We start from the raw sequence: 13,334 nt of genomic DNA, 5'->3' as shown, positions 1-13,334 counted from the left end.
AGCAATAATTTTTTCATAGTTGTCAATGAATAAGGCCAAATGAACTTATTAATGCCCCCTTCTTAAGAAAAATTGTTAATGGAGCAACAATAAGGCCAAATGGCATAATTCATAATGACATTCATGGGTCCTAAAAGCAGTCTTTTGGATATCTGATTCTTTTACTCGGATTTGGTGCTAGTCGGATCTAAGGTTGAGCTTAGAAAATATTGTGGACCATAAAGTTCATTCATTGATTCATCATCCATAGGAATAGAAAACTTTTCTTTGATTGTAACCTTGTTCAAAGAGCGGTAATCAACACACATATACCACGTGCCGTCTTGTTTTTTGGCTAATAAAATGGAGGAGGAATAGTGATTGGTACTGGGGCATATAACTTCACTAGTCAACAATTCTTTACTGATTTTTTCAATTTTATTTTTCTTGGAAATAAGGATAGTGGTAGGATCGCACACTTACTGGTTTGGCACCCTCCTCCAATGGAATGTTGTGATCACAAGATCATGAACGTGGCAGTCTCTTGGGCTCTTGAAACACATCCTTGAATTCATCTATAATATTTCTAATTTGCCGGTTCCATTGTTGCTTAGGTGCTTTAGCTTTTACGCCAAGGGAGAAGCCAGGGATTTTTTATGAGGGGACCAAAACCTAAAGTGGGATTGAGGGGGGAATAAATATGGATGGGCTTATAGGGGGGCACCATTGGGGTGGGGAAAATTTGCATAGGATATTGTATAACAAGTAAGGATTTTTGGACCATAGAGGGGCCATGTCTCCCTTGGATCCCCTAGCTTCGCCCCTGTTTTGTGCTAATCATTTAATTCCTTAACAAATAGGCTCTAGCTACTTTTTTTTTTTTTTTTTATGGAAGTAGGTTTCAATCACTCCATCCCAAATCTCCTTTGTAGTATTAGCCCACAAAAAAAATTTACCAATGTGAGGGATCTATAATAGTTTTTTTCTCCTCCTTAGTGATGTACCCCAATTTTCCACAAGCACCAATGGCCATCTTGACTCATTGTCCCTATTCTAGATAATTTGTACCATCAAATTTCACTGTAGTAATAATTTCAAACCCAAAAATATCATTACTACCTCCAACACCCAGACCCATGTTATCAGAGGACTTCTGCTTGGCACTCCAACTCTCCATTTTACTTTAGACAGTTCAAAAGTCAAAAAAAAAAAAAAAAAACATAATTAGGTAGAGAGCCTCCAATATCAAATTGATCACACACAAAAAGGTAACATACCTTTTCAGAAGAAGAAAACCCTATTTGGAGAGAAATCTCTCTCCTCCCACTGTCTCCCACTAGAGAGAAAAGTGAATCAGCCACTCCAGAAGGCCTAAAAAATTCCAGAAATCTAACTGCCCCTATAGAATACCTAGAGAAATCCAACAATACCTGAGTGCCCAAGGTCATATCAAAGTTGAAGAGTCCAACTTGACTAGGACTCTTCCTTGCACTCAAGTTCTTCTTGATTTTGATGCCAAAACATAGATCACCCTCCTGATGACTAGATCACACTAAAAAAAATCCAAGAACTAAGCAATCTGAAGTAGATCGATCAACCCTTTACCTCTTCATGCAATCGACTAATCTAGAATTGCATGGAAAAATTTTGAGAAACCCTAGCTGTGCTTTGATACCAAGTAGAAAGGTGTTGAAATAAAGATATGTAAAAAAAAATGGAATATTTCTTGAAGAATAAGAGATTTGAGAGAGAAAAGAGAGCAATAATGCTGGCCGCTCTCTTCCCTATTATTTATAGTCTAAAATAAAAAAGAGTATAAAGACCAATATTCCCTTATTGGGCGACTAACACATAAAACAATTAAAATAGCTGCTAAAAAATGACCCAAAAAGAATGTTGTGGTCCCCACTTCTTATCTAAACAATAAATAATCAAAACTATCACTATAGACTACATGATTTGTCTAAAACTTCAACAATAGGAAAGACATTTCTCCCTTCTTTCTCTTGCTTCCATGGGAGTGAGCTTCATGACGATGGGTATGCATGGATTTGGCACAATAGGCCCAACCTGAACCTTTTGCTTATTGATCTCCACACAAATAGCTTGTCTTCATGCTCGAATCTCCTCTTCTTTTAATTGAGCCAAGGTGAAAGCACGATTTAGGATTCAGAAAGCAAAGACACTCTGTGAGATAGCCTCTAAAACTCTTACTAATACTTGAGCACAAATATAGTTTGCATAAGCTTGGCTAGCCTACCTGCGTAATCATCACTTCTAATAGGCCCAAATCTTGCTTCCAACACTTCAACAAATTCCTACCATGACGGATTGGGTTGGTATCCACGATACCACTGAAACCATTCAATGGTATCACCCTTCATATTAAAACTCACAATCTTGACCCACTACTCTTTCGGTACTTTATGGTAGTCATAGTATAGTTTGGCCATGAATAACCACCCCACCATAAGGCCTAGGAGTCTGGTTACTCCCCATGGGCCCATCAGTGGGTACGGTTGTTGGTGAGCCTCGTCCTTTGGATCCTTCCCTCTCCCTTGGACCAAGTTGGATTTGACTTAGCTGATCTAGGGTTGCATCTAGCTTGGTATTCAAGATGTTCTAAGATGCTTTAAGGTTTCTTATAGTTTCCTCCATTTTTTCCATCCTCAAGCTTCCTTCACCCCTCACTCTTCCCTCGAGCAATGGTGAAATTTTCCATTACTCAAGAGAAAAAGATCTCCTCATTCATTCTTCTTTTTGTTTCAATTTTATTACATAACTTCTATAAATGAAAGAATGCAATCCCACTAATTGCTCCCTAATTTATTTAATCATTAAATCTTTATTTGGTAATAATGAAGGATCTAGCTCAATGAATCCTTTCTCATAGGAAACCAATTCAGCCAAGGATGATCTTCATCATTTTACGTGTGCCCCTTCACCTTATTAGAGAAATCAGGCGTTTTTGTTCTTGTAAAAATATCAAAAACCGCATTTTCAAATCGATGTCATTCACATCGGGATTTTTCTGCAATTATCCTAGCTATGTTCATAGCCATTGTCATCAGGGGCAGAGGTAGGATTTTTTTATTGAAGGGGACCAAATCGTAGGGGGGGGGGGGGCAAAAGATAAGAAACATGAGTAAGAAGGGCAAAATATATGTAGGATTTAAATGATTCTCTTCTGGCTCCGTCCTGTGATTGTCATTAGTCATGGCCAACCATTTAAATTTCTTTGTTTTTGTTTTTTTTTTTTTTTTTGTGTCAGCCTTCTTTTATATTTTCATCACGTGTTTTTCCTATGTTATTGTTGTTTGTGTTTTACTATTTTTCTTTGGATATACATCCGATAAAATTTTTTATTAGAACGATATCACAAAACAGAATTCCTCCGGTATGTATGTATCTTGTAAAGAACATTGCACAACCAAACAACCTATATATTGCCTATGTGACTGAAATGAGGAAAAACCTAGAGTTAGTGAACTTGAGAGAGAGATATCACAAAATTACCCTTGTCAAGGGCTTTGTATTACACTGCAAGTACCTATTTGTAGGAGTGCAACTTGGGTGGGTCTAATTCGAGCCCAAACACCAATCGAGGGCTGGCTCATTGGTGTGTTAGTTAGTTTGTTCCAGCATGATGCAGAATCAAATTCCGCAATTAGCACTTTGAGAAAAAGAGGTCGGTCCAAAATTTTATACTGGCTGGGTTTGAATTTTCAGTCCTCAGATTGATTTTGAGCCCAAGAATTCAGACTTTTTATTTTTCAGGTTGGGCCCAGGCCTAGCATTTAGGTAGTCTAAACCCAACCCGATAATAGCATGACTAATAAACATACATATTCATTGACTAACCCGAGCCTGACCCAAATCCAAATACATCAAATTACAATATGGACCAGGCTCGAATTAAGAAAATTGGGCTTAACCTCGGGCTTCATCCGAACTCGAGCTGCCCAAACCTTAGGTTGGGCCTGGATTGACCATAAACCCGGCCCAATCCGCCGGACTTACACCCCAATGTCCTACCTACGTGTGCGTATAGAGCGCATTAGAGACGTGGGATACCTATCGATGGACTATATGATTGACTCAAGTAGAGGAGATCGATCAGAAAACTGATTAGGCGATCAAAACCATCTGATTCGATCTATTCTGTAGTTTCGGTTTGACAGTTTGAGTATTTACACACAATATCGGAAGGGCTAACGCCTGCTCGGTCATCGGCCATTTGGAATCGACAAATATGAGTTCGAATTCGAATTTGGATGAAAATGGACCGGATCGGATTCGAATCGGGAGAGATTCGAATTCAATTTGATAGAAAAATCAATCATACGATATGAATTCGACGAATTCGATTCCGTCGGATTCTATTTTCACCAGTTCGAATTCGACTCGGATTATTTCATAGCATATCCGATACAGATCCGATCCGATGAGGAATGGTTTACTTTATAATAAGAAGCTACTTCCCTGGAAAGCGGACGAATGTGACAATTTCTTCCATGAGGAATGGTTTGCTTTACTGGAGAAGTTCCTGTGTTCGCAGATACAAGCCTAGGCACATGCATGGCCATGGCTGTCTCTCCCGATATCACAACTGGAGATCTCAAAAGTAAGAAAAACCCTTCATTGTCATTTGTCATTCTATTTTCGCTTTCTTACCCTGCTACATCTTTCGCTGAGAGTACCAACTTTGTTCGTTCCTTCCCTTTCCTGTCTCCTTTGTTTCCTTTATATGTATATGCATTTGTTTTCCCTCAACTTAAGGACTCTGGATGCTTTTTTTTTTCATGTATTTTGTGGTAAAATCATCCATCATCTATCTGCTGATGCGTTCTTAATTTTTCATGGATGTGGGTTCTCAATTCTTTGCTCCATTTTGGTGCAAGAGTGAAAAGATGACTTTTTGATAAGAAAACTTCAAAATAAAAGGGAAAACTAATAATAGATGAAAAACACTCCTTCAAAGCATACCTGATCCATGGAGGAGTATCGGTTCAAACCGACTGTATGAGAATCTGCTTACCCTCTGGCGACATAAAGGGCTACAAGCACTAACCTATTCGATTTGCAAATTTACATATAACAGAACGACTTTTTAGATTCTTAATGTCCAGCGCCGAAGGGAACGCCTACAGTTCACATATGAAGTATATCATGGTAATTCTTGACAGGAACCTTGATAAGCCCCTCTATAAGAAAGGATGGCCTCTCTGAACATGTATTAACAATGCCAACTGTTCTATGTCATGAAAGGCACATTCTTCTTTTGTTTACAATGGATCAATATTGTCAACAAGGACAAAACATGCTGTTTAACAGCAGGACAGTGATGATGTTTCATACAAAGTTGTACAAAAAAGAAAAGAGAAGTCCCTAGAACAAAATACTAGAAGTTGGAAGAGAGAGAGAGAGAGAGAGCAATACTTGAGGTTGGATAGTGGCACAAAGGAAACCACCTTTAAACCTATGGCAGTTGGCCTATCCCTTCCAGGCAAGATTTTATGCATGCAGTACCACAATAGTCAAGTTCTTGATCTATTAACATTATTCCATAGGTTTTCCTGATTTATGATCAAAACTATCTAGTTACTCACACCACATGTAGCCTTATAAGCTGGTTTCAGTGGTAAATTGTCATTTTTGTGAAGTAGTCCAGACTCCAGTAAAGCCTATCCTCCTTCAAAGTGTTACAAGTGCAAGTATATGAAATATCTTGAATGATGTTGGGAGTGGTCCTTTTTTTTTTTTTTGTGAAAAAGGCAGTTTATAACTTCTATTAATAGCAAAAAGACTGTGTACACCAAGGAACTGTACAATTAGAATATACAACCTTTCGTCCTTGATTGGCAGATTTTACAAAAAACAATCTTTTTGTCAAAAAAAATCATAAGATTTACTATAAAATGCCCTATGAAAACCCACCCAAGAAAAAAATTAGCATTCAATATAACTAACATGCCCTCAACTGTATAACATTTGTTGTCAAAGATCCTAGAGTTCCTCTCTGTCCATAAAGTCCAAAAAACAGAAAAAGTGCAATCCTCCACACAATCTTTCCTTCCTTCCTTAGCGCAGTGAGATACCAACAATTGACCAAATCTTCCACTAACTCCAGGTAACCACCTCAAAGACATTTTACACCCACTGCCAGAGAGTTTCAGCAATCTTACAATGGATGAACAGGTGATCAGTGCTCTACATTGCTTCATTGCACATGACACAAGTTTCTCCATTCAGCACCATTCCCCTCTTCAAGTTTTCCTTGGATAAACAAGAACTAAGAACCACTTAGGAGATACCAACAATCCTCCATTCAGCACCATTCCCCTCCTCAAGTTTTAGGAACATGACAGTGCCTAACAAAATTCTTCTGGGAAAGAGCCTTCCTCCATTCTTGCCACTTAGGACTAGATGGATTTTACAGAGAAAATACCTGATTTGTGATTTGTTCCATATCCAAAGTCTTCTATCTTCTCTTTTTCGGTAAATTAATTCTTTTATCTTCTTGAGAAAGATTGATTTCAGTCCTCCTCAGACATTGTAGAAGTTCCACCATCCCTGTAATTTCCCAGTCGTTTAAATGCCTTCTGAACAAAGGTCTCCACACAGGACTATTGTTAACTAATTCAAAGTTGTCATCGACCAGCCCATTCCTGTTTCTTGCAATTCTGAACAGAATCAACAGATTAGGGAATCTCTAGGATTTTTCAGGACTGCAAATTTTGGAAGCATATAGATTAATGGGGTAAAGCTAATGGGTGGATTTCAGTGTTAAAAAACTCCCACATGAACATATTTTGGGTATTAATTCATCAAAAAAAATATTTGAGGTATTAGATGATTTAGGATACTAGGATTTGAAGGTACATACACTTAAAATTCTGGCCCAAAGATCATTACTCATCAGTAGCATCTAAAATCCCCCATCAAGGGAATCATTCATATCTTCCTAAGCACCTATAATCATTTTCTTCCTGGTTTACAACATATACCACTGGTATGAATTTAGAGATTCATTGTCTTTGTCATTCTTTCCATAAATTATGAGATTCATTTTCTTTGTCATTCTTTCCATAAATTATGAGATTCATTTTCTTTGCCATTCTTCAACCAGAAACCCCTTTGCATTTTATCCATCTTCTACAGATAAATTTAGGTATTTTCACCATAGACAATGAATGTATAAACAAAAAAGAAGATGTAAAGGAACCTTCTCTGGAGAAACAATTTGAAGGAAATGGAAAGGATTGTTGATTAGTTCTCATTTGGTTGTTCATTGAAAAGTGAAAACCATTGAGTTTTTTTACTTATCTGTTTACCATTTATTATTCTTGGTGAAATCTTGAATATAATATGGAGCCTACACTGAAGATAATGGCAAAAATGGTTGTTTATTTCATAAAAGAATAAACTTCCTCTAATGTCTCTGTCATCATAAATCAACAACTGCTGTTCCTTAATCTTCACTAAGTATATACAATACCTTTTTTGGTTCAGATCCCTGCAATTCTTTGGCAGCAGTGCAGAAATTATTAGCTACACAAATCCTGTTTTGCCCATTCCACTGTATTCAAGTGTCATACCTTCTTTTAAAATTTACATTGGGCCAGATTTATTACCCCTCAATATGTCATTAGCTTTCCTATGGAACAAAGAAAAGAAGAAGAGGATATTTGAAGTGAAGTTAGGTCAGGACCACCCTCAAGAATTTGTAAGCACATCCGTTCTTTTATCTTGGATGGAAGTGAGGTCAGGACTCAGGACCCTCTCAAGAATTTATAGGGACTCAGCAATCAACGGGATGAAATGCTAAGACATAAACATGGTTCCTGATAGAGCACAATGGTGGAACAGCATTCATGTAGCCGACCTCAAATAGGGGTTATGGTTTATCTGAATTGATGTCTTTAGCATTTTTAGAAGTTGGGCTTTCTTGAACTTTTTGTATACAATTATATAAGGGATCCATAAATGAGTAAGGTGGATCTCTTTTTCTTGCTACTTGTGATTTTGTTTTTATATTGATGAAGTTTTTTTTTTTATCAATTTCTTATATTGATAAGCTATAACATTAACTACCTAAAAAAGCCAAGTTGCTGATAATGTGCAGGAAAAAAGTCTTTAGAGCAGATAGAACCATCTGGTTTGGCTCTTCTCTGAACGAGTTGTTATGGGTGGATTGCATCAGTACTAGGTCCACATGATCATAATAGGTTGTTAGGATATCAAGCATGATTATCGAGTAATCATTATCATTTGCCTAAGTGGCGCTGGGAGCATGAATCCAACTCCTCCATTCTGACCAAAGGCCATATTGCTTTTTCTTATCACAGCTAACATTAAATGTTCTCCCTTAATTTTTTTTTGAAGTACTAAAAACTAGATAAAAATGAACGCAACCAATGACAAGCAGAGGTCCATGAATGTTATTTCATGTGTTATTTTTAGCTATTAATCAACAGGCTATAATTGTTTACTATACATATCTCATTAATTCTTACAGTTTACGATATTAATTTATTGGTATTCATATAGGTTATGTTTGGTTTGAAGGAAAAGGTAGGGAAAGGAAAGGAAACATGTACAAACCTTGTATAGGTTTTTCCTGCCTTTCCCTTCCTTTCCCTACCTTTTCCTACAAACCAAACACAGCCATACTGTCCGAATGTTTTCTGGAAAGTAACCAGTGTCTAAGTTGTTATGACAGGAAAATTTGAAAAGGAGCACCAGATTTGTTTTCCAAATTTAGGGGAAATTAAGGTCCATGCACTAATGGTATGACTGATTAAGTATTTTCTTGTTCTCATATTCAATTTTAAAGTTAGGGTGTATTTTATCTAATGAATCCATTTTTTTATTGGCCTCATGTAGGTGAAAAGAAACTCATTCTTTTACCATTTATCTGACTTTATGCCTATAAAAAATGTCTTTCATGGACCGAAAGGAGCTTGGTTTCTTCGTGTGGAAGCAAGTCCTGCAAATGCTTCTGACAAGTCATGTCAATCTAAGAGTTTGGTTGCCAAAGTCGGTGACTGTATTTCTGATGATAGCAATGTTACCAGTTCTCAGATGCCCAAGAAGCATATTTCTTGCTCAAGTAAGAATAAGAGAAAAGATAAAGCTAGGGAAAGGAGAGAGGGGTATAAATGCTTTGAAGATGTGTTAGAAGAACTTCTAATGCCAGTTTATAATTCAAGGAAAAATAAGAGAAAATTAAAGGAAAAACGCTTCCTAGAAGATACTGCTGATGGAATGCACAAAGGATCTCTTGGTGCAATTGAGGAAGCCCCAGGTGTTTGTTCTAAAGGGGAGTCTGGTGACTTTGGAGAGAATGAGAAGGATGACAGAGCACATGCTTCTGAAACAACAATTAGGGCAGTCCCCAGTGTGAGCTCATCCGAGGTAGCATCAATAACAGATATCATCACAAGATACTTTCCACAGTTTGATGAGGTGAACCAATTTGAGTGTCCTCCAAACAGTGGTGGTGTTGAGGATGATGAGGCCCGTGGAGCCAATCAAGTCCATCAAGATGAACTATTAACTGCAAAGGATGAATACCATTCAAAGTCACAGGTTCAAAATGCACCTCAGTGCATGCCCAAAACACCACCTAGAATCTTACGACTCCCATTACCTGCCAAGCTCAGTCCTGGAGATCCGTTGCCTGAGTTTGGAAGAACTGAAGTTGGGAAGCGTCTTCTCCTAGCAGCAAATAACCTTGGTATTTCTGCAACAAAGAAAAATGCAATGTTGTCAAATAGTGGAAAAGTATTACTTTCCAACTCATCTCCACTCGTTAGAAGTATTGTGTTTGATGTTAGTGATTCCGAAGACTGGAGGGAATTCTAGATAACATCCACTTGAACTGTTGAAGTAGCAATACGCATAATTCGTCAGAGGTGATAAAGCAGGCGGTGTTAATGCATCTTTTTGCTTCTGCTGCTTGAGATAACCTTGGCTGAACTGAATGCGAAGCAAAGCGAATTTTCACTCTGCTTTGATTTTGCAGGCATTTGGTAAGAATAAATTTGTTTTTCTGACATGTTTGAATTCAAAATACGAGCAAAGGTTTTAAACTAACTTTTACACTTGGAAAATATTTATTTAATAAACAATGTTATCAAATAATGGCGTTTCCTTCAATGCCTGCATAACGATGACTTGATACCGTTTAACGGCCGCAGAACTAAACACCATCCAAATTGAAGCTTTTGAATCTTGTGGCCATGTCATGAAGGAATCAAAACTTTCGTAAGGGTAAGGCTGTGTGAGGGGAGTTTAGGTCTGCGCCTCACAACGTCCCACAGCGCATCCCACTGCATTGAAAACATTTTCCGATGATGACATCATCACTTCTGGTACATCATCGGCAGATGTTCTCAATACACGACGGGATGGGCGTTGTGGGGCGCAGATGCGAACTCGTGTGAGGGTGGTATTAGACATTGAATAGGGTGTAGGACCACGAACTCTTTTCCTGCATTTTCATTTGGTCTGTTTGAGACAAGTGTCCCATTACATATGTAATCTTATACGTGTGAGCATGATAGGGCATGTACTACAAACTGAATGGAAGTACAGATCCATGACACTGTAGTAGTTTAGGGCTAAAACGGAAATAATGGCCTTAAATGTACCGTAGAGGCCCCATCAATAAGTCATTTCATCTTTTTCAAGGTGGGCCATGACCTTTGATTTAATTGTTTGGGATAAATTAGACTGTCATCTCAAAATCTGAAATTACACCACTTCCTACTCTATTACTCTATTAGTAATCCTTATAAATCGCATCCTGTCCATGGATTTGGCAATGTTCCATGATCATGATTCATTCCACCTGTACAGTAGGCTCAGATTTCTGTGGTGGACTGAATTATAAAAACCCCTAATTGTGTCGTAGAAAATGTGGTCCAAGGAAATCTGGGCTCCATTTCTCTAAGAATAAAGTTTTAAGCTGTCTCAACAACCCCTGTATCAAGCTGGAACTGAGATCCACACAGTATTACCATCAATCATCCAACGATACGTAACATGTGAATAACTTTTCTATCTATTGGTTAAAGGCCAATTCGTTTTTCTTAACTCCTATTTCTTAAAAGGAATTTAACAACTTTAAGAGGAAAATGGGGTTCGTTTTCATTTATTTCTTATCTCTTAGGGGTCTTTTTTTTTTGTGGATTTTGAGAGGGGGAAAGGTCAATGGGAACTTCTCATTAACCAAAATTCACATGTTCTTTTTTCAGATTTAAGTGGAGACTAAGGAAAGTTTATTTTCTTGTGTATCACTTAGCCGGATAAGTGATACCCATATCTTAGGTGGATAAATAATTTTCCCACTTTCTCACCTAGGAAGAAAGTTGCCAATACTTGAATACGAAAAAAATGTCATTATTAATAATAGACTTTTATGGCTAAAATGGTCGTTGCTTTATTTATATGAGAAATAAAAGAACATGGGTAAATGCACTTATACAGGTAAGTGTTTCCCAGGAAAAATTTACCCAGGTAACTGTATTTACCCGACTAAGTAACTTACCGAAAAGCGAATGAGGTCTTAAAGAGAAATCTTATAATTATTTGTTTTTCAATGATATCCTTAAAGTACAAACAAAAATTCTCATATATGAGATTAAAATGAATATTTTTCTATTTTTATAATTTAGAATAACATTATTCAGAGTTTAGAGGTAAGAAAAACTCACAAATACCAATATACATCTTAATATAATTATTACACTTTAAGATGTTAAACATTAGAGCAAATGAACATGCCATAACACGAACTGTGGCCTTGGTGCATGCTTTTCTTCTCTTTTTGTTTTGAAAAAAGCATCATGACCAAAGAATGTGTAATACATGAAGGTTGGGTAAACATTTGTACAAGATTGTTTTTGGGGCCATACCTGATTCAGGGGGGTAAAAGGGCCTTAAACCGACCCATCTGAACCAATTAGAGAAGAAAAACTTAAAAATAAAAAAAAGCAAGCCATTATATCAGCCTGCATCGATAGCTTGAACCTTACCCCGTACCAAATACGGGTCATTAATCTAAGCTATTTCAAAATTTTTAATTGAAAATGATAAATGCATATGTAAATTAGTTTACTTTAGCGCAACTCTAGACCGAAATAGTTTTTTCCTTCTATGCAGATTGACAAAAAGTGTCATGTAGACCTCACAAATTAGTTGTCGATGGTTCTCATAATACCAGAAAATATTATTTTTAATTAACTTAATCATGTAGACCAAAATAGTTTTTCTCGTTGCTATAAGGGCAACTTTTTGTCCCTAATATTAATAAAAATATTATTTTTAATATAATTTTTAAAACTAGTGAATGACTCAGTATTAGGTACAGGAAATTATATATATATATATATATATATATATATATATATATATATATATATATATATATATATATATATATATATATTAATGATTTTTATCACCCTTTTTTATTACTATTTATAAACTGTCATTTTTAAGACATTCATACAATCTACGGGTCCATATAAATTGACCCTTATATGTCAAACCTGTAAAATTATATGGGTCATTAAATTCAACTTGAACCGTTTATTACTTTAATTTAACTATTATTATTATTATTATTATTATTATTATTATTATTATTATTATTATTATTATTTTATTTTAGTATTTAATTTACAAATTTTGTTATATAGTAATAATAATAACTAAATTTGTAATTATTTAAATATTTACTTAAAATAATTTTTTCCAACCGAGTATAATTATTATATAATAGATTTGTTAATTCATATTTTGCATTTAAGAATAAACATTAATGATTTGGTTTAACAATTTAAATGACTTTTAATAAATATTGATTCTTATTTAAGGTTTAATTACTGTATTCGGTAATTATTATGGGCATGCTTTGAATAAACATTAATGATAAATGATGATTGTTATTTCATTTTTATTATTTATTTAATTAAGTACTTGATGATTGCTATTATTATTAATTATTTCTATAAATAATTGATTGTTATTATTATTTACTTAATCCAGTAATTTTCAGCAAGTAATTATTTGATTTAATTTGAATTATTTCATTTTTTTAATTATTTATAATAGACATTTAGGGTAGGCTCTCTATTTGATTTAAGAGACTTGCCATGTTCTATCTATACAATGACCCCATACTAAGTAAGGGGAAACTACAGTATCATTTAATTTGAAATTTACTATTTAACAATAAAAAATCAATGTCCTGTTGAGCAATTCACCCCAAAAAAAGTATCAATAACTTTGAAATCATTAATCTATTTATAAATTAATACAATTAGATGGATGTTTACAACAATATC

The 13,334-nt window shown here is 35.6% G+C and overlaps 1 protein-coding gene across 1 annotated transcript; it reads left to right on the top strand.

Moving 5' to 3' along the window:
• Positions 1 to 4,261: 4,261 nt before the first annotated feature.
• On the top strand, positions 4,262 to 10,122 carry LOC148875040 (uncharacterized). The gene is made up of 3 exons (XM_088964044.1): positions 4,262 to 4,603; positions 8,702 to 8,769; positions 8,866 to 10,122. The coding sequence occupies exons 1-3, from the start codon at positions 4,501 to 4,503 to the stop codon at positions 9,844 to 9,846; spliced, it is 1,152 nt and encodes a 383-aa protein (XP_088820170.1). The 5' UTR covers positions 4,262 to 4,500; the 3' UTR covers positions 9,847 to 10,122.
• Positions 10,123 to 13,334: the final 3,212 nt, after the last annotated feature.

This window comes from Nelumbo lutea, chromosome 1 (assembly GCF_056320005.1).
Source record: "Nelumbo lutea isolate HS-2025 chromosome 1, American lotus-T2T, whole genome shotgun sequence".
Taxonomy (NCBI): domain Eukaryota; kingdom Viridiplantae; phylum Streptophyta; class Magnoliopsida; order Proteales; family Nelumbonaceae; genus Nelumbo; species Nelumbo lutea.
The sequence above is the reverse complement of the archived record's forward strand: the minus strand, read 5'-3'. Positions and strand labels throughout refer to the sequence as shown.

Coding starts and splice junctions, on each gene's coding strand:
- LOC148875040 (XM_088964044.1), top strand. CDS start 4,501: ATGGTTTGCTTTACTGGAGAAGTTCCTGTGTTCGCAGATACAAGCCTA. Junction 4,604..8,701: donor CACAACTGGAGATCTCAAAA/GTAAGAAAAACC, acceptor TTGTTATGACAG/GAAAATTTGAAAAGGAGCAC. Junction 8,770..8,865: donor TTAAGGTCCATGCACTAATG/GTATGACTGATT, acceptor GGCCTCATGTAG/GTGAAAAGAAACTCATTCTT.